General features: G+C 43.7%; 3 protein-coding genes across 6 annotated transcripts; all 3 read left to right on the top strand.

Moving 5' to 3' along the window:
* Positions 1 to 1,257: 1,257 nt before the first annotated feature.
* On the top strand, positions 1,258 to 13,402 carry LOC112876990 (protein EXECUTER 1, chloroplastic). 4 transcript variants are annotated; one of them, XR_003225423.1, is made up of 13 exons: positions 1,258 to 1,901; positions 6,324 to 6,440; positions 7,103 to 7,168; positions 7,384 to 7,490; positions 8,291 to 8,369; positions 9,170 to 9,889; positions 10,452 to 10,560; positions 10,733 to 10,899; positions 11,224 to 11,298; positions 11,374 to 11,466; positions 11,542 to 11,660; positions 12,843 to 13,161; positions 13,267 to 13,402. XR_003225423.1 is itself a non-coding variant. In XM_025941181.1 (12 exons), the coding sequence occupies exons 1-11, from the start codon at positions 1,410 to 1,412 to the stop codon at positions 11,632 to 11,634; spliced, it is 2,118 nt and encodes a 705-aa protein (XP_025796966.1). In that variant the 5' UTR covers positions 1,258 to 1,409; the 3' UTR covers positions 11,635 to 11,660; positions 12,843 to 13,385. The 4 variants fall into 4 exon arrangements, 2 of the variants coding, with proteins under 2 accessions (XP_025796966.1, XP_025796967.1); XR_003225424.1 differs by having other exon boundaries at positions 12,840 to 13,161; XM_025941181.1 differs by having other exon boundaries at positions 12,843 to 13,385.
* A 701-nt stretch (positions 13,403 to 14,103) lies between these two features.
* LOC112876991 lies at positions 14,104 to 17,248 on the top strand. The gene is made up of 3 exons (XM_025941183.1): positions 14,104 to 14,609; positions 14,798 to 14,934; positions 16,133 to 17,248. Exons 1-3 carry the CDS (start codon positions 14,352 to 14,354, stop codon positions 16,818 to 16,820), a joined length of 1,083 nt encoding a protein of 360 aa, XP_025796968.1. The 5' UTR covers positions 14,104 to 14,351; the 3' UTR covers positions 16,821 to 17,248.
* Positions 17,249 to 18,284: 1,036 nt separating this feature from the next.
* Positions 18,285 to 19,982, top strand: LOC112875937 (atherin-like). Its single transcript, XM_025939948.1, has 2 exons — positions 18,285 to 18,618; positions 19,575 to 19,982. Exons 1-2 carry the CDS (start codon positions 18,369 to 18,371, stop codon positions 19,727 to 19,729), a joined length of 405 nt encoding a protein of 134 aa, XP_025795733.1. The 5' UTR covers positions 18,285 to 18,368; the 3' UTR covers positions 19,730 to 19,982.
* Positions 19,983 to 21,730: the final 1,748 nt, after the last annotated feature.

Genomic DNA, 21,730 nt, shown 5'->3' with positions numbered 1-21,730 from the left:
CCGCTTGGCGCCTGCGACTGTGACTGCGAGCCAACTCTCTGCGCTGCGAGCCACCCCGGGGCAGGGGCGCGGCCAGCCACGCCATGGCTGGCTGGCTCGCCGGCGCTAGGCGCGTAGCCAAGCCCTGAGGCAGCCACTGTCCCTGCGCCCCCGTCCGCGCCCCCTGTCCCGACGCCCCCGCCCGCGACCCCTGTCCCGGCGTCCCCGCCCGCGCCCCCTGGCCGCGCGCCACGGGAGGCCGCAGGAAGCTCGCCGGCGTCCCCTGCCCCGGCGCCCCTGCCCGCGCCCCCTGTCCCGGCGCCCCCGCCCGCGCCCCCTGGCCGCGCGCCACGAGATGCCGCAGGAAGCCCGCCGGCGTCCCCTGTCCCGGCGCCCCCACCCGCGCCCCCTGGCCGCGCGCCGCGGGACGCCGCGCGCGCGCCACGGGAGGGCCCCCGCGCGCCTCCCCTAGCGCGGGAGAGGCCGACCCTCGGCGCCGGCGGCGGGCAGGGTCGCCCAGCGACCGGAACAGCGGCCGGCCATGGCCCGAGTCTTGGGGATGGTGGATCGGGGTCGAAATTGGGAGGGGATGGAAGAGGATGACCGGATCTATCCGTTTTGGGGCTTGGCTGCTCGCCGGCGAGCTCCGACGGTGAGGAAAGGGCGGCGGCGGCGGCGTGGGGAGGGAGGGCGTCCTCCATGGCTTCCTGCTCGAACAGAAAGGAGGTGGGGAGGGAGGGAGTACCGGGTCTGGGTGGAGAAAAGAAACGAATCGTTACGTGTGTAACCGATGGCAGTGGTGGGTAATTACACGCCAACTTCATGACGACGTTCAAAGCTATAATTTTTGAAGCACCCTTTGGGCTGCTTCCCAAAAAATGTGAAGTTGAGACTAGATTCATGATTTTTTGTGGAGCTGAGTCAATGAAGCTGGACATGTTTGGCTATAAGTTTGAGGAGCTGAGCTACAAAATGTGAAGTGAAGCTCTCCCAAACACCCCCAAAATATGCGGCCCTCAGATCATTGTCCCTGAACAAGCACCACCGAAGGCGAAGCATTTCCCGTGGCCCCCGCATTTCCGTGGACGCAAGCAACGCACACCAAAAAGCAGGGCCGTAAAATGCAAGCCGCTAAAACTCGGACGCAACGCCGCCACGAGCACATGGGCCCAGAAACAGCTGTCCCCATTCGAGGCCCACCTGTCTGTCACGGTCTCTCGCAGGAGGTCTCGCCTGCTCCCCGCGAGTCTTATCACCCCTGGCCTCGTTCTAATCCACACGAGTAGAGACGAGCCGAGCACGGCTCCAACCGCAGCAGCGCGCGAGAGCCTCAGCAACCGAACGCACACGAATACAACCAGCACGAGCACGAGCTCCTCCGCCACCCAGTGCCATCGCGTCGCCGTCGCGCTCCCCCGCGCCCCCCGTCCATGGCGTCCGTGTCCACGGCGCCGCGCGCGCCGCTCCCCGCGGCCGCGTCCTCCCCGTCCTCCGCGCGGCAGCTGGATCCGAACCCTAGCGGCGGCCGGTTCCTCGCCGCGCGGCGCCTCCGCGCCGTGCGACGCCTCGCCGGCGCGGCCCCCTCGCGGCGCGCGCCGGTGGTCCGGTGCTCCGCGCGTAGCCCCGACGCGGACGCCGGCGGTGAGCGGCGCCGGCGGGGTTGGGACGCGATGCTCCACGACGCGTTCCAGGGCGCCGTGCGGCGGTGGAGCGAGTACGTCAGCAATTACTGGCCCCCACCGCCCGCCGCGAAGGAGGCAGGTACGGGGAAGAGGGTTGGGAGTTCTCACGAAGAGGAGGCGATGAGTGGGGATGAAGAGGAGAGTAAGGCGGAGGAGGAAGAAGGGAGGTGGAGCTGGGAGATGTGGAAGCGGCACTTTGCTCTCATTGAGGAGAGCGAGCGCCTCGTTGATGAGCTACAGGTTAAATTTTATCCATCGTACTTACCTGTAATGCTTCACATGTGGACGTAACCTGCTCACGATCCAACACTGGATTTTTGACACTACTAATCATTTACTGGTTAGCATAAGTTTGAATACATTGTTGAATGGAGAGAAATTTTCATTTATGAGTGTCACCAAACTTGGAAGTTGACCCTTAGAAATTACCTCTGAGGACTGTGCTTAGAACAGGTTAGGTTTTTGTAATGCGACTAACAGTGGCGGTTGCACACAATGCAGGTGTCCCATGGAGTGAATATGATGTACATAATTATTTGCCATTTTTTTGTTTAGCTTCTGCATTACGGTTTGTGATTTGAGTGGCACTAGTCTGAAGAAAGTGCCTAGTGTGGATACTTTACATACTGCAATCATGCTTATTAGCTGTTATAAGAAGCTCAGGAAGAACTATTCATGCTAGATCCAGAGGTTGTTGGATGTATTACATGAACCAGCTTGTAGGCTGATGAAAGGATCATTCACCAAAACCGTTATGTTATCTGTCGCCACGCCAATAACTTGTAGACTTTTAACATGTTGTCAACAATACGCTTTTAAAGTTGCAGGCTGAATGCTTGAAAAATCAAATTCATGATAGGCTCAATCACACAATAGCTTCACGAACCATGCATGATACTGTTGGTTGAAATCTGTAGATAGAACTCCTATAACAACAACAACAACTTAGCCTTTTGTTCCAAGCAAGTTGGGGTAGGCTAGAGATAAAACCCACAGAAAACAAGAATAAGAAATACAAAAAGGGTACAAGCCAAAGGAAGAGTTAGGGGTTAAACAAAAAGTAACAAAGGTCACGGTTCAGGTACGTTAATTGCTAATCTCCAAGCGCTCCTATCCATAGCTAATTCCTTAGCGATATTCCACTCCTTAAGGTCTCTCTTGACCGTCTCGTCCCAAGTTAGTCTAGGTCTATCTCTATCTCTCCTTACCCTGCTTTAAAACTCCACTACGCACCGGCGCCTCGGGAGGCCTCCGTTGTACATGTCCAAACCATCTCAACCGATGTTGAATCAACTTCTCCTCGATAGGTGCCACCCCGACCCTATCTCGAATCTCTTCGTTCCGGACTCTATCCCTTCTTGTATGCCCGCAGAACCAACGCAGCATACGCATCTCTGCTACACTCAGTTGCTGGACATGTCGCCTTTTTGTAGGCCAACATTCAGCACCGTATAGCATCGCTGCGTGAATCGCCGTCCTATAGAACTTACCTTTTAGCCTCTGTGGCACCTTCTTGTCACCGAGGACGCCAGAAGCCTGCCGCCACTTCAACCAACCGGCTGAAATTCTATGCCTAACATCTTCATCAGTGTCTCCATCTTTCTGAAGCATTGATCCTAGATACTGAAAAGTATCCTTCTTAGCCACCACTTGACCTTCGAGGCTAACGTCCCCATCCTCATGCCTAGTCGGGCTAAAGTCGCACATCATATACTCGGTCTTGGTCCTACTCAGTCTGAAACCCCTCGACTCTAACGTGTGTCTCCACAGCTCTAACTTCATATTAACCCCTGCCCTACTCTCGTCAACTAGCACCACATCATCAGCAAAGAGCATACACCAAGGGATATCACCCTGTATGTCCCTTGTGACCTCATCCATCACCAAAGCAAATAGATAAGAGCTCAATGCTGACCCCTGATGTAGTCCTATTTTAATTGGAAAGTCACTGGTATCGCCATCACATGTTCTAACATAAGTCATCGCATCCTTGTACATATCCTTGATGAGGGTAATATACTTAGTTGGGACTTTGTGTTTTTCTAAGGCCCACCACATGACGTCTCTCGGTACTTTGTCATACGCCTTCTCTAGGTCAATAAAGACCATGTGTAAGTCCTTCTTCTCCTCTCTATATCTCCCCATCAACTGTCGTACTAAGAAAATCGACTTAATGGTCGACCTTCCAGGCATGAACCCAAACTGGTTTTGGGCCACCCTTGTCAATCTTCTTAGGCGATACTCGATAACCCTCTCCCAAAGCTTCATCGTATGGCTCGTCAGCTTAATCCTCCGGTAGTTAGTACAACTTTGAACATCTCCCTTGTTCTTGAAGATCGATACTAATATACTTCTCCTCCATTCCTCTGGCATCTTGTTTGACCGGAAAATTAGGTTAAAAAGCTTAGTTAACCATACTACCGCCCTCTCGCCCAGGCATCTCCACACCTCAATGGGGATGCCATCAGGACCCATCGCTTTACCTCCCTTCATCCTCTTCAAAGCCTCCCCGATCTTTGCCTCCTGAATCCTCCTCACAAAGCGTCCGTTGGTATCATCAGATGAGTCGTCCAACTCGAAGGTAGGACCCTCATTTTCCCCATTAAACAACTTGTCGAAGTATTCTCGCCATCTGTCCTTGATCTCCTCATCCTTCACCAGAAGTCGATCTGTCCCATCCTTGATGCATTTGATTTGGTTTATGTCCCTTGTCTTCCTCTCACGGGTCCTAGCGATCGTATAAATGTCCTTCTCTCCTTCCTTCGTACCTAGCCGTTGATAAAGGTCATCAAAAGCCTGACCTTTCGCTACACTTACAGCTCGCTTTGCAGACCTCTTCGCTAATCTATAGCCCTCGGTGTTGGTTGCGCTCTTGTCGAGGTGAAGGCGTTTGAAACACTCCTTCTCCTTAATAGCCCTTTGCACCTCGTCATTCCACCACCAAGTCTCTTTCACTTCCTGCTTGCCTCCCCTACTCACACCAAACACTTCTGAGGCCACCTTCCGAACACATGTCGCCATCTTTAGCCACATATCATCTACATCTGTTCCTTCTTCCCAAGGCCCCTCGCCTAGCATCCTCTCCTTAAACGTTTGTGCCTCTTCCCCTCTAAGCTTCCACCACTTCGTTCTCGCAATCTTGGCACGTTTGTCCCGGTGGCACGTACCCGAAAACGAAAATCCGCCACCACAAACTTGTGTTGGGGGACAACACACTCTCCAGGTATCACCTTACAATCTAAGCATGCACGTCTATCCTCTCTCCTAGCAAGGATAAAGTCGATTTGGCTCGAGTATTGTTCACTATAGAAAGTCACTAGATGGGACTCCCTCTTTCTAAAGAGGGTATTCGCTAACAGCAGGTCGTAGGCCACCGCAAAATTCAAAACATCCTCCCCCCCTCGTTCCTACTACCATACCCGAAACCCCCGTGTACTCGCTCATATCCTACATTAGTCGCTCCCACATGGCCATTGAGGTCTCCTCCTATGAAGAGCTTCTCACTGATAGGCACGGTACTAACCATGCTATCAAGGTCTTCCCAAAACTGACTCTTGGAGCTCTCACTAAGACCTACCTGAGGGGCATAGGCACTGATCACATTCAGAATCAAATCTCCAATGACCAACCGCACTAGGATAATCCGGTCGCCTTGCCTCCTAACATCTACAACTCCATCCTTAAGGCTCTTATCGATCAAGATGCCTACACCATTCCTACCCGAAGTTGTCCCCGTGTACCAGAGCTTGAAGCCAGAACCCTCCACCTCCTTCTCCTTCTGGCCCTTCCATTTAGTCTCCTGCACGCATAGAATATTTACACGCCTCCTAATTGCTACATCGATTAGTTCTCTTAACTTACCTGTTAGAGACCCTACGTTCCAACTACCTAGACGAATCCTAGTTGTCTCGGCTAGCTTCCTTACCCTTCGCACCCGTCGAGAGAAATGCGAAGACCCTTGCTCATTTTTCACTACACCCGGGCGCAGATGTAGCGCGCCACAGAGGCTGTGACGACCCGACCCTTACTCACTTATCATCGTACCCGGATCACGATACGACGCGCCCCTGAGGGGATGACGACCTGGCCCTTGCCCATTTAACACCACACCCGGGTTCCGATGTAGCGCGTCGCTAAGAGGGTTACGCCCCAACGAATTTCTTATGGGTTTCATTTCCATTTGAGTGGCTGATTTTTTACGCTGGTTCGCCAGACCTAACACAACCCTCCACATTTTCTCATCGCGGGCTTGGGACCGGCAAAGGCAGTGTTAAATCCCTATGATTGCAGCAATTTCCATGAAATCCATGGTCACACGACTGAAAACTGCCTTTTCTCTTTTGTAATTTCTATCAAGCTGCATGGTTCAGCATACAATATTATCAAAAAGGTCTTTGGTTCTGGTTCATGCCAGCGTTGCAGCTTATGTTCCATTTGGGTGATGTCTGATGTGATTTTAAATTATTGAGCTTCTATTCATGTGATATCGAATAGAACTTTATGAAGTACATGTGGTAGAACTTTATCTGTGTGAATGGAATGGCTTGCTTGCCTGGTCCACCATTGTGTATTGTGTATGTATCACACTTCAAATTTTGTAATAGCTCTGCTGTCTATATTGTCAAATTGCAAATGTCTTGATACTTGTATATTTAATTTCAGCTACAACTCCGAACTGCTATTTATAGAGAAGACTATAAGAGTGCTCATAAACTGAAGCTGGCTATTGCGGCTACGGCAAGGAATGACACTGTGGGCAGAGCTATCTCTGACTTAAATGTAAGAGATACCTGTTGTTTCTTTATGCCGTTATTACTGATAAATGACACTTCTGATCCAATCTTCGAATTGTCCCTCTATACATTAAGCCCTAAGCATATCCCTCTGGTCCTGTGATACAAAGGGTTGAATGTCAGGCAAAGTTGGTGGCTTAGATGTACTCCTTCCAGTAAAAATAAGTGATGTTTTAGGATGCCTGCCTTCTGATAATTTAAATTTGTTCCCATATTTCCATGAATACTTAGATTGGATATAGAAATGATATGTGTAGATTTGCTATAAAAGTACATTACTAGAATTTTAATATGTATGATCAAAGTGGTGTTTTTGAGATCTTATCATTATCCAAACCACCGCTTGGTTGCGGCTGAAGGGAACAGTAGCTAATAAGTTTGCAACTGTCTGAAATAACTATGGGGACAATTAGTTGTTCTTGCAACCACATATTCCGTTAGGTATTGTATTTACATCCTCCGTTGTAAGCTGTATAACATGACATATGTCTGACTTCTTGTTAACAGAAGGGTGCTCAGCAATACAGCACATATATAGAAGAATCAGTATTAAGTTTTTTTTTAGAGGAGCTGGATTGATCCATGATTAATTTGAGGGATTAAGATTTTTAGTTATAAGATAATTGCCTGCTTTTTTGGGTTTTGCAGAGGGCGATAGAAGAGGAGCGCTACAGGGATGCAACATATATCAGAGATCATGTTGGTGCAGGACTGGTCAGTACGACACAGTTCCTCTATATCATGTGCCCGCTGCCATCTAAGTTTCTGTAACCTCTTTTCATCCAAGTTAATAGATCTTACTTATACTTTCGCAAAAGATGAATATTGATCATGCTTTGTAAATTGTTCACAATTACCCATTTCTACATCTTATTTCTTTCCATCTGTGCAAAACAATGCTATTGCCTGATCCATTAGAGCACATGCAGCTGGGGTGGTGGTCTGGAATTTCTGGAAATTTGTCTGATCCATATGGTCTTATAATTCGTATAAGTGCTGAACATGGTCGATATGTTGCAAGAAGTTATGATACAAGGTATTAATTTTGTTGATTACTTATTATTTATGTGCATAATTACAATGTTTTATTGTTTACGCTTTAGTTTATCATTCCATGAGTGGACTTTCTGCTCATGTTTATGCTTTTTTTTTCCTTTTTATTGCTGGAAAGCTCTCATTCATTTCATTTTACAATTTCATGGGTGTGGAAACAAGGCCTATGAAAATGTGGGTCTCCTACTAAAGTTTGCTCCAGTTTAAGGAGCTGTTGGCATTGCCATATTTGGCAATGGGTCATTTCTGTAGAAATTTCAGACATCAGGAGTGGCGCTCGAAATTGATGGGTGAAGCAGTAGAGATGTGTGTCTGTTTGTGATTGACTTGGCCTAGTTGATATATCAATCAGTCACTAAATCTTATTTTTGAAGAACCGTTTGAAATTATTATACTCCGTTGAAAAATGTGTTATGGATTCATAACAATGAAGAAGTTATTATTTTTTTTAGCACAGCATGTTTCAGTATCCCAATCATAAGTCATCAAAAATGTCTTATGGAGTACTGCTACTGCAAGAACTATTTCCTTTTATCATTTGTAGTTGGTGAATTGTGTAGCAAAGCTGCTAGAACAATAACAAAACTGCATATGTCTCATAAGTTAATACAACCGGCACTATACTTTTAAACTTTCTTCAATGTATGTGTTCATCCTTGTACATATTATAATGACTCTTATATGCATTTTACTAATGTTGAAAGTGGTTACTTTATTGTATGAAATACTTAGTTTTCATGGTGCGTGCTAAATGACTTTTCAAAATTCTCTTCTTATTCTTAGGCAGCTGGCTTCAGACGGCCCTGGTTTTCCTATATTTGAAATATACTTTGCAGAAGCAAATGGAGAATACAAACTGCAGGTACAATGTTTTATGCTTAATATAAGAAAAATAGCATGCAAATATTGAATATCATCTTGGTACTGCAATTCGGGGTGGCTCTTTTTATGGGAAAAAAAATCGAAATCATCTTCAATATCATAGACATGTTACCACTTTCTAGCAGTTTCATGATCAGAATATCAAGCTATCATGTGCTTCTGGAAAATTCAGGATGACATCCTTTTATTTCTTTTGATATGATAATAACGTCATAAAATAAATTTGTAAGTGTCGTATTGATCAGCTTTGCATATTCTTTCTTGTAATTGGACTATTTCCTTCTTCTTGATACAAAGATATGCAGCTCTCCTGCGTGTTTGGAAAAAAAAAGCTCTGCGTATTCTCATATTGGTCAGTGTGGTTGGGTCATATTGTTGTAGGCCTGTCCATCCTGGCATGCCCATGTCCCTCAGGCTTGATAAAACGTGCAAAACCTGGTTTCACTTTTGCAGTTGCTGTTATGTTGTCTGGTACGCTGTTATAGGCTTTATTCATTCAATCAAACCAACAGCCTTCCCATCATAGCTGCCCATTAGTTCTCTTTTGTCAAGTTGTCAGTGTCAACAAATCCATGCAATTGAACTCTGGAGTTTGAATTATACGCATGCATGAGTTCCTAGATAATATTTCTTCAATTCCCATTTGAAGACTTCGTTTTGTTTTTTTAAAAGGTATATTCTTCCGTAACTATGGGCAAGGCCATAATAACTGTTATCTTGTTAACTAATGTGTTTTTTATTTCCATCCATTCTCTAACAAGATAGGGCTGATATTTTCAGGCAGTGCATCTGAGACCAGATGATATTGATTCTGACCAATTGCCAAACATGTTAAGAGAGAAACTTGGCATTGACAGTATAAACATATCTAGCAGTTCAGTAGGGTCTAAGCATGAAGAAGTCGATGGAAGTGTAAACATGGATGATCAAGATAATGATGATAGTAATATTACTGCTGGTGGCCCAGCTGGTTTGAAAAACTTGTCAAGCGATTCAACTGCCATTCCCAGGATTAAAATCTTGAAAGTGGTACCCATGGAAAATGTCAACCAAGACTACATAATCAATATTTTTGATCAAATTTCGGAGGAAGATGATGACCATGATGATTCTGAGGTTGAAAATGAATCTTCACATGATATTGTTGATGGTGATAACAATGAAGGAGCAGAAACAGTTTCTGCAGAAGAGAATGGTGATGAATCTGGTGATGAAAATGATATTGAAGCCTTGATTTCAATTGATTTTGTTAGTGAGAATAACAATGATTATGCTTCCCATTCATCAGCTGAAGCATTTGAACGAATGCCAGCTAGATTAGAAAGAACAGACCGCTTCTCATTTTCCTTCTATACTGAAGAATACAATAAAAAACTAGATGCGGGAAAAGGCCAGCAGACTTCAAACGGAACAGTTGGTCTGCATACCAGTCAGCAGGATGATGATGGTTTTGTCCAGCTTGATCGTGTAAAGTTGAGTGGCAGCAACAAGAAACTATCGGTAAGTATTTTATTGATATTGTGATGCCCTTCATTGTGCTTGATTGAATCATCTAACTGAACATCAATTGTTCAGTCTTGTTTGGCTATGATGATCAATGATTCATTGTTAACGGTCTTTTCTGGTTTAATGTCTCTTTAGACGGACCACTCATTATCTGTATGAACTGGTAAAACATCGAAAATAACTTTTTATGCTTGAATCCTAGTGAACGTTGTGAACCACATTTCTTTCTGTAAACTATGCCACCTTGTCCTTTTGTTAAAGAGCATGGATTTGTCAATTATCTCACTGGCAATACCTGCTTTTTTATTCTGCTGTTAATTGTCAGATTGTTAGATCTGTATCAAGGACCTTTGAACATATTGGTAGTTGTGGACCTTTGATCCTTCATGTCTCTTTTCTGCTTATTCTCACATGCACACAGACACAAGTATATCATTCAGTTCAGCAATTGAAAGTTATATCATTATGTGTGCTTGGAGTAAAAAGAAAATGAATTTTTCAATGGTATTGCAGACTGGCATAATGAAATTATATCATTTCAACTTATCTTATGCAGATACTACAACTTGGCATCAAACAACATAATAACAAGGTTCAGCAAAAACTGCATGGAGTTACCCACTTCAGCCGTATTCAGGCGCCTATATCTTCAGATCCTCTTAATGGTATATTCTAAATTGTACATACCACTTACTTTTCTTGTTCTCAAATACTCTAAGAGAGAGAATTGGGATTGTAAGAAACCATCCCACACACCTTCCACTTGAGCTTTTCACGGTAGCTTTATCCTTGTTTTCTCCTTTTTTTGGTATTGGCTGAAAGACATCCTTTGGGCAGGTTTATATGTGACTGCATCAGGATTTGACTCAGAAATTATTAGTTTGCAACGGAAATTTGGTCAATGGCGGGAGGATAATTCATCAGAGGAGCATAGCGACCTACTGTTCTATGAGTACGTTGAAGCTGTAAAATTAACAGGGGACAACCTTGTGCCAGCGGGTCAGGTGTGATGCCTTTCACTCAGTTCTTATTACCATGTACAAAAATATTTAATGATTGTAAGTAATATGTGTGTTCTGGTTTAGCCCTTCCCGCTTTGAAGGATAGTTAAAACATCATTTTTATGTTCCTATCCAAATTTGCAGTTTTCACTCACCAATTGTTTGCTAAGGAGTGTGGTCATCATATCATACACTCTTTTGAACAAACTTCTCTGTCGATTTCCTTCAGTTTTGAGTAGCCCACTCTCAGTCTAAAGAGTTATTTAATGTGCTTTTTCATTGAAAGACATGATAATTCGGATTGACCTGATATGATTCCTATGCCAGGTTGTGTTCCGTGCAAAAGTTGGTGACCGCTATCAGCTTCCTCATAAGGGAATCATCCCAAGAGAACTTGGAGTGGTATTTCCATAATCTGAATAGTGATATTATCTTTTAACCGGCAAACATCAAACCTTACAACTCACCATGATATAGGTTGCTAGGTATAAGGGGCAAAGGAAAATTGCAGACCCTGGTGTCCAAAACCCTCGATGGGTTGATGGGGAGCTTCTGATACTAGATGGAAAGGTGAATTCAGTAAACAAAGTGCATCTTGGGTCCATATTATTTTTTTTTAACATACTTCTGTTGTGCAACTTGCAGTTCATCAGAGATGGTCCTGTGATAGCTTTCTTTTACTGGACATCAAATTTTCATCTTTTCGAATTCTTTAGACGGTTGAGGCTTCCTGATTAGTTCCCTTCTAAGAGAAGTAGTTGAAGGTATGCATTTCATCTTGTAGGTTCACTATTCCTCCATTATTGCATCAAAGCATATTAATTTCATTGTTGTGTCTTCCTGTGCTTGCCAACCACCGATATTTGTTTCATTCAGAGGTGATGCTTGTTGGTTGTTGCATGCGACCATTGATCCAAATTGGCTTAGTTTCCTTCAGGAAATGCCATATTTTTCCTAAATGTCCATCTTCTTGCTGTCCTGATAAGCATTAAAATGGACAAAACAGATCAAACTGACTTAATTTTGTTTTGACACGAGTTGGTGCTGTCATTGGGTAAGGCCAAAACTAAACAAAATACGGATTTTTTTATATTTATTTAGCATAAATACTACCACTGTGGTTTCGTGATGCTATTGAACCTTTTTACTGGTTACCATGAGTTTCTTGTGGTCTGCCTGCTTCTGATCAAAGTTGTATTATTTGCAAAGCCGAGAACATGTCAATTCAAAAGTTTTTCTGGGCATTACTAAAGTGGTAGGGAGTTTAAGAAACATTGTTGCTGACTCGTACCAGGTTTGGCTTGATATTTATGAATGTCTTTGATGAATTCGAGGACTAGTTTGATCATTTGTTGCCTGATAACTTCATTATGTTGGAGATATCTGGTCTGGAAGTGTATTATCCTAAATAGTTATAATTGTTCTGGCTATTTGATGTTTCTTAGGAAATATATTGAAAGGTTATTGTGGTGAGCATTTAGGATGTATGCACCCAGAGGTACTGGTGCCATAGCTGGAGAGGCACCTTGCTAGAATGCTAGCCCATTCTGCTCAGTAGATGTTACAAATTTATTGGATACTCGTTTATTTTATTGTGAACTGGCTAGCCTGTACTTTACTGTCATCCATTCACGTACATGAACAGTAAAGGAAGTGTCCCCTATGGTGCAGAACGATTATAATTTCTTATAGTAAATTCAGTGCTGTGACAGTAAATGAACAGTAAAAAAAGATAAAGCAGGCACAATAGCTGCATTGTGCCTGCTTTATCATTTTTTTTAGTCATGCATGGAGTGTAGTAGGATTATAAGTTTTAACTCAATTTATGTTCTGTTTCTTTTTCTGCTTGTTTGCCGAGGGTCCTTCTGCCCTTCTCAACATTTCATTTGTGTAACATTTTCATAATATAGGTGACTTGACATTAGATTTGCTGTACTTCTTAGCAGGTCATTGCGGTCTCACATGTACATAGTTGACTTTGGTGCCAACTGGAGTCTGGGCTGCCTTTACAGTCCCTGAATAGGGCTTCCAATGCGGAGAATAGGGCGCTGGATGGTGCTCTAGTTTATTTGGCTTGTCCATCCACTCTGAAAACCTGCAGTAAGCGTGAAAAAGAGCACACAAGAGAATAGCATACTGCCAACATGGATGACCGTGCGCATTTCTGCTCAGCTCGTCAACCGGGTCAGGACTCAGGAACTTGACTGCATAAAAACTGCAGTAACAGTGTTTCGCAGAACAAGTAGAATTAAAGCACCTAGTAAGGTAAAGTTATGTAGCTACAAAGGTAAAGTTATGTAGCCACAAATAATCCAAGGTTTTGACCGTATCTTGGTATGTAAAAAAGCAACAGTTTTTTTTTTTTTGCAGTATGATAAAATAATCGAGCTACAATTAACAGTATCCACCTTGACTGTACATGTACTTCAATCAGCAGCAGAGGCGTAGACTGATGCGCATATGCAGCTCAACCAGACTTGTTACCTATATATTGAAGTTTGTTTAACATTGTCCTTTTCTTACGCATTCTATTTTTTTTTTTAGTTTTTGGCCCCTCGGCAACAAGCAAGGGTAGAAAAAGGCTATGCTGTCGCTGAAGCAAGCGCTAACCTACGCTTCATGTGCCACTCGCGTGCTTGTTTCGCACGTAAACGACAGAGCCGTACCTAAGATCCATATCCATCCAATGTTTCTCGGAACTGATCGAATGGTCTTGTTTTGTTACGGAAAAGATCGTATTTGTTACCGATCGAAATGTCATCGTCGTGGTAAAGATCGTATTTGTTATCGATCGAGCTGTCATCGTCGTCGTTGGCTTGCGCCAGGTCTCAGTTTTGGCTTTGGAGACAAGGGTGTTGTTTCTTCTCTGGATTGGGTCAAGGATGCCTGCATTGGTGCTTGATGGGACCTTGACTAGAGATGCCAAGTTTTGTCTTCCCTAGGTCATTGTGTCGGCTTAAAGCTCATCCAATAATTTTTTCTCTCTCTAAAACTATCTATTGCAATGGTTTGATACAATGGAATCTGCAAGTAAAAGACCAATTTCAAACACGGAGAATCAATATCAGGTGGAGACTTCCATTTTTCTAAAATAAATCGAGAATGTTTTTTGAGTATTTTATTTTTTTGAAGGAAATTTTTGAGTATTTTATTATGATGCGATTAGAAACGTCGAAGCTTCATAGAGAGGGAAAATAGGAGGGAGCTTCCCGTGCGCCACGTTTCCAGCGCCCCTTCTTCCTCCTTCCCCGAGCCGCATCAGCGGCAAACGAACCAAACCTTGTGAGAGCTCCCCGTCTCCCTCCCCACTTCCCCTCCTCTCACCACGCCGATTCCTCGCACCATCTCCTCCCCTGTGTCCTCCCGCCGCCGCCACCGACGGCGAATCCGCGGGGCCCCGCCCCGAATCTGCGCCGCCCGCGCCCAGATCTCCCCCCTCCGCGCCTCCGGATGTCATGAGCCGCCCCCATTTGCCCAAGGACCCGGCCTTCCCGCGCGCCAATGGGTCCTTGGACGGCGGAGCCCGCGGCGTCGGCGAGATCGAGGAGGTGGGCGCGGCGGCCACCGTAGCCGTCGAGCAGTCGCCCTCGCAGTCCTCGTCCCCGACGGCGTCGTCGCCGCTGGCGGCGATGTCCTCGTGCGGGCAGTACATGCTGCACCGGGTGCGCAAGCTGGACACCCTCGCGGGCGTCGCCATCAAGTACGGCGTCGAGGTAATGCGACGGGAGTGATGTCCTGCTGTATTGTTTAGGGTCTCTGGTTTTAATATTATGTTGGTACTATCAGATGGGGTATAAAACAACAGCATTCTTAACTCGTAGCTATTCTCGGTGGAACGCCCTTCGATTTTGTATTTTTGGTGAACTGATATTGGAATGGTTTCTCTATTCGGTTTGTGTAGGTAGCCGACATTAAGAGGCTGAATGGCCTCTCAACTGACCTCCAGATGTTTGCACACAAGACACTGCGGATTCCGCTCCAAGGGAGGCATCCTCCGTCATCTTACCAGGAGAATGGTTCATTCGAGAGTGAAGAAAGGTAGCTGGAATGTGAAATTGTTCATCAGCATGGCTTGCCACATAAACCATGCTATCAGTGTCGCATGTTGTGGTGCTTCTAAGCAAGCATTTTTTTTGTTGATTGATAGTCACTAGTTAACGGAGCCGATACAAGTTCACTCAGGAAATGTGTAGCAAGGTCAAGGTCAGAGTAGGGCATTAATGCAAGATCGCTGGGTACATGCATATGCATTTTCAACTACTGCCATGTGAAATTGAAGTGTATAACGTAACTCAAAATATTAATTGAAAGGGATCTTAACCTTGTAGTCTCATGCAAAATGTTTCTTGTCATTTCAAGTTTCAGCTGCATGTTTGTTGCCATAAACTTCCACACCCAGGTGAATGTTCCCCCCATCACGTTGATCATTGAGATTTGTTTTGGTCTTTTGTACTATCGAGATGATTTGGCCTATTAGTTACCAGTTACCACACGCACCCTGGAGTTTGATTTGATTTTTTTATGGAAAAAATGATTTGAACTAAATATGCATGCATGTAACCTTGTGTGGGAGCTTTCAGCTGCGGGTACACACTTTTTTATGCATAGACCGTAACTGAAGGAATCTTGAGTCCTTGAATCTTTCTTTATCCACCTTTTTCTTTTGGCGACATGCACTTTAATCAATTGGGTGGGCGTGTACCTTGATACTTTAGGTTCTGAGTGTATGGATGCTCATGTGGCATATTTAAAATGGTCATTAGCATATTTCTTTTGGCAACTTTAAGTTTGCTTCAAGTGACTGCAGTATTAGTTGTGGACATGAGTAAATCAACAATTGAAGAGCACTATAGGAGCTAAAGGTTCATGTGAAGCAACATGTAAATATATTTTAGTCATCTTGTGCTTACATGGCTGTGTAATCGCTTCCATTAAGCATTTGTAATCTGCACATATCTAAATAATGTTGGCAAATTGGCGTGTCCTTTAGACATGTCTGAGTTTTTTGGGGCAAATTCTACAGTGGCAGTATTTTTAGTCATCATACACCACAAAATTTTAGCCTTATTCTCTAGTTGCCGTAGCAACTTGCAAGTGCTTCTTCCTAGCTTATCAAGTCTATAAGGCTCTCCAAGATATTGGTTAATTTCATTGTATAGAGTCCTCTATAGATTAGCGACTATCTTTGCTATGTCTATGATTTGCCTTACCTGATATAATGGTATTATTGTTTCAGGGAATGTACTCCACGCCGTATTCATGATGATATCCTGGATTCTATATTGAAAACACCAAAACCCAAAGTTTCGCCAGCCATGAGTCTTCTGCAGGGATACTATGGCCTTGCACCACCTCCAAAGAGAGATCAAACAGGTGAAGGCACTGAGATGGCAGTCTATAGAAAAGGAAAATCTGCTTTTTTGGATGTTGAGCCATGGCTGGAGCCACCAAATTCCGACCCATTCCCTCTTCAGAATAGGAAAACTAGAAGCTTGGCGATAGGTTCTTCTCTTATTGATGGTGATATTGATGAGAATGGTGATAGTGAAAGGTTGATAAGGCGGCGCCAGAAAGCTGATGGTGAGCTGTTACCTAGGGAGGAAAATGGTGGTGACTTCCTGGCAAGTGCTGGGAAAGGCTTGGCACTGAGGCCGAAGTCGAGTAGTCGACCAGACATGAACAAGAGTCAGCAGAACCTTTTTGCAATGGCAGAGCCTTTGTTCAGCAATGGTCTGCAAACTGTAAGGAAATCATCCAGCACTCCAGAGTTCCAAGAGCCAGAGAGCAACACCAGTTCGTCCATATGGTCAGCAAGCAAGTGGAGCATAAATACAGATGCTTTTGCTCTTCCTCTCCCCATCCCTCGCTTTGACAACATCCCAAAGCCAATTGCTGCTTGGAGAAACAAGGCGGCTCGCGATTAATAATGTGCTATATCCTGGCCATGTGCATGATTTTCCCTGAACTCCAGGGGGATCCAGAAAGTTCCATGAAGGAGCTTACAGCTTAGGTTGACGCCAGTCTTCACAGCTGCGGAAGCAAAGCAGGACCTTGGTTGGTTCCTGCTACTTGGAACATACTGAAGATCTGATGCATCCATGTTCTCAGATGTTTCTAGATTAGGTTTACATGGTTCTCATGTTATATTGGACATGTTGCGCCAAGAGTAGCAGCGTTAATATTCTTCATATAAATTATAGATGTTAGATGACATAGAGGAGACTTCGATATTTGAGGAGGATATTCTTTTGTACACAATGAGATAATGTAGAGGATCAAAGGGCGGTTACATATGTGTTGTATGTGTGATCCCATACCCTAATATAGAAGAAATTGGCTTCGTTTAACTTAAGATTACAGTTCCTACTCCTTTTTTTTAATTTCCCTTGTGCGTGTGTTTAGGTTCTTAATTCCGCTGCCAATACCATTTTATGCTTGTCAGTCCATGTGATTAGTTTGCAGCTTTGGCTACTGTCTGGCAACGCGGACAATAGTTTTCGTGCATTTCTTTTGCAAGAACGTGCAAGCCCAACCATTGCCATGATACATTGCTATCCTCCTAAAGAAGTAACAGGAGAAGTAACGGAATAAAGGGGTTGCTGAACTAACCATGCACCAGCAAAACCATTCTCGGCCGTTAGCCACACATCCCGTATTCCCCGTTTATCGGCTCACAGCCAGGAGGACCCAGCCCATATCTCTCTTTATCACATCGTCTCGATTGCTATACGTGAGGCCCTTCTGCAGTTCTCCTGATTTGATTGCCTCTTCGCATGTCAATTTATTTCTAAATTTATAATTTAAATTTGTTTGTGTTCTTCTACACCCATTTTGTTTGGATTTATACAGACTTCAGGTGAGAGATCTTTCATCCACGGATCATCGATACTGCCAATATATGAAATTTCATGAGAGATTTGAGTATTTAGATCCACTCCTTGAAGGTTGTCGTGTTGGGTTTAACATCCGATAACGCTTATCTTTTATTTTTCTTTCCTTTATATTTTGATTATCTCTTGTACTTGAACCTTCTTTCTTTTTAATAAAATAAAACGCTTAGCATTTTTTAAAAATAAAACTAGTTCATATAATCCTACCAAAATATTAGTTTTATCCAAAGTCAAACCTCTCCAACTCGGATCAAGTTTTATAGAGATATATCAACTTCTGCAACACTAAGAAAAATACATTATCAAGACATATTTCACATGATTTAATGAAACTAACCGGATATAGTAATTTTCTTTCTTTATAATAATTTGAAAAAAAAATTAGAAATTTGATTTAGTACAAAACATTAACTTTGAGATGATTTTGACGAATTCTTTTTTCACCGCCACATGGTAAATCAACGCAAACCATCGTCCCCGGCTTTCAAGCAGAAGCCGGTCCCTGGCTTCAGTCGCCAACCATCCAGAGTCTCTCTGCATAGACAGCCACGCGTTTCCCCACTTTCTGGACGAAACTTCCCGATGGCGACGCCGAGTTCCACCCCAGCCGCCCCCGCCGCCGCCGCCGCCGCCGCCTCCGTCCCGCGCCTATCGCCACTACGCCCTTCCCAGGCTTCCCTACACCGCCTCCGCTTGTGTCCAGCACCATCGGCCGCCGCCGCCGCGGCTTCCCCCATTTCCCGGGGGCCGGGCTGTCGTCCCTTGCCCAGTATCCGCTGTCGAGCCGCCGCCGGGCCGCCGCCGCCCTCCTCCGAGCCTCCTACTCCATCTGGTAAGCATGTTGCTTCGTATTCATTTCTCCTGCTTCGTATTCATCTGCCAGTTAGCTGCGATTAGTTTTGCTGTAATTGCGCACAATTTGTTGACTGATCAGGCGTTTGAACTCGGTGCTGGGGCTGGGAATATCTGTTTTGATGTTGGTCCGTGGGACATCAACGAAGAGTGCGCTACACATGTTTGATGTAGAGAATTGGGGATTGAAATGAACTCGGTGGCGGGTGGTTGACTAGGGTGGAGAAATTTTTGTTGGAGAAGTGTGCGCATAATTTTTGAAGTAATCAGGTCAACTAATTAAGACTTGAGCAGATGAGAACCGGTGACTTCACATCAATTAAGTTAATGCAAAATTCATCACTTGTCCACTGTATAGAAGGCAATTGTATTCAACAGCCACCAAAGTTGTGGCTGTCCTATGACCACTGTAGAGCTTATTTGAATTAAGGCCACTGTCATTTTTGTGGTCCTTTTGAGTTATTCTTCTTTGTTTCCATGCCATTATTTCCATGTTAGTGCTTGTAGTAATCCATTGATTTAGTAACTACTAGCCAATAGCCCTACCATCGTCCTTGTCTATTCCTTTTTCTTGTTCCAGTGAAAACAAGACAGTCCTAGAGACCAGCAAGGTCATCTTTGTGGTGTTACCGAACATATGACGACTTATGGAACACATATTTCTTGAAACATTCTTATCCCTCTTGGTAATAGTATCCTATTGGTTGGTTGGCTTCATGGTCCGATGCACCCATTCATAGCTATTTTCCCTTTTTGAGGTCTATTCAGTTCCAAGAATACAATGCACCAATAGGGTGTTGCTGCGAACTATTGGATTTGGCATTATGAGAGGAGAACTGTGAAGGATAAGTCCGAGGTTTTTGATGGAGTACATAAATTGCTAAAGATGGAGTTGTAACTCCGAGCATATGATTAATTTTAGTTCCCTTTTGACAGGTTGGCAAGAGAGGCTGTCAAGTTTGCAGGATAGAGCACGGATATTCTTTGCAGTTCTATTCTGGATGTCATTGTTTTTCTGGGGAAGTGCTTGGGATGGAAGTAACAATTCAGGAGGCAAGAAGCGCCAACGATTTCGAAAGAAATCAAAGTGAAGATGCTCTAGGATTGTCATTTTTCTAGACATATATCTTTCTATGTTCCAGGACTTCTGAATGTGCAATGATGCGTAGTGAGTATGTATAGGCATAGAAAGCTGTCGTTATATGGTTGCATTTCAGCAACCATTACCCTGAAGAAAATTACTTGATCGTGTTGTATATATTGCCAATCGTTGATATGGAGATATGGGTGGCATTATAAAGGATTAAAAGAAACATGTATGCCTGTTCCTTGATTTTATTGGTATTTATTCTGGCATCAGAATTGGATGTCATACAAAGTCTTGAAGCCGGTGGCGGCGAAGTTGGATTTTCAGCTCACAATTATGTTTCAAGCATGTATACAGTCCTGACCATCAATGATCGTGACTCTGTTTCTTTCAAAAAAAAAATGATCATGACTCCGTTTCTGTGTCTGTCTTAAAGTTTTTTTGTGCAAAAGTTGTTGATCCAGAAGCAGATCTTATTAGAAATTTCCATTATATTGGAACAGTCACGTACACCGTTAGGATGTGATCACACACAATGACACATTTGACCCAGTGGATTAGGTTGACAGATGTGGCGACAAGCACTAGGACGGTCTTTTTTTTTAACGGCACAACATTCATTGTCATTATCTTTTCTTATGTAGGACTTATTTACATATTCGATATGTGCAGGGCTTACTGGACAAGTGTTGTCAGGAATGATACGGGTGTTTCTTTTCTATTTTTGATGAGAATACGGATGTTTCTTATTCTTACTTCTATGTTCTAATTGAGCTTAATCCCGTGTTGTTGTGGATCAATGCTAAAAACATCCTTGAGAACACAATCCCTGCAATCAATTATATTTGATAAAGAAAACACAAAACAAAATCTTGATTCTCATTACTAAGTGCAGTCAAAACATTGGATATAGTACCTCATGAAAGCTACCCTTTTTCTCTAAGTCGTGTGGGCTGCCTATCAAAAAGGAAAAAAAGAACGTGCGACAAGCAAAAGCCCTATGTAGTGTAAGGACCAACTTACCCCATGCTCCAATTAGGGAAAGTGCACTGTATTTCTAAAAAGCGGGGCAAAAAACAAAGGCAGGTATGCCTACTACAATATGTGCCTATGCTCTATATGATTTTTGGGTACGCATTGTCTATCTTATTATGTTAAGGTTTATAGAATATTAGAGAGCAGCTCTATGTCTTTTCTGGACAAGCTTTTACGTCCTAGGCTAGATATTATAATATCTGCTTGGTAGAGCCCTCGAGATTCATTAGTTATTGATGTTGTTGGTTTTCTACTCGAATGGACGACTTAACCTCATTGGAAGTATTAAAAAGGTATTTCTCTCTTTGAGTTAGCACATTGGAGATGGCTTTGTTGCTTTTCTTTATGAGCGCTTTGGTGACATTCGGATGCGTGGAGGGAACGAGATAGGGAAATGAGGTAGACCTCATAGTGTTACTAGGGTTTAATTGAAAATATCTTTGGAAATGTATCTTGACCATTACTTTCGCTCATAACATACTATTAATGGCTACAAAATTAAGGTTGCGTCAAAAAGACTTTTGGAATACGAATCTATTGATATAGGTTTTATGATTTGTATATAACTCATTCAATTCTTGAGTTTACGAATCTTAATAACACTACATGAAAGGGGTGGAGTAATGTAAATTTTCAAACAACCCACTCCATTATGATCATTGTTGTATCAATATTGCTATTTGGTTACCATGTCTGGACTCTGGATGAGGACGGATCTAGCACGGGGATCCTACAACCTAGAAACTCTATTGGAACATGAAGTGGAGGAGAAGAAAGAAGAAAAGAGAGAAGAAAGAGGTGAATGTAGATGTAGAGGAGAGGAAAAACCACTCTATTGGCCAAGCATGGATCCGCCTTCTGCATCTAGATCAACAGGTAATAACCTCATGATTCATGCATTTTTCTTGAACGGGTCAAATAAAATTGGCTAACACGTTAGCAGGATCATACTTCATCACAGATAAAAAGG

Source organism: Panicum hallii, chromosome 9, assembly GCF_002211085.1.
Source record: "Panicum hallii strain FIL2 chromosome 9, PHallii_v3.1, whole genome shotgun sequence".
Classification (NCBI taxonomy): domain Eukaryota; kingdom Viridiplantae; phylum Streptophyta; class Magnoliopsida; order Poales; family Poaceae; genus Panicum; species Panicum hallii.
This window is presented reverse-complemented; position numbering and strand designations above follow the sequence as displayed.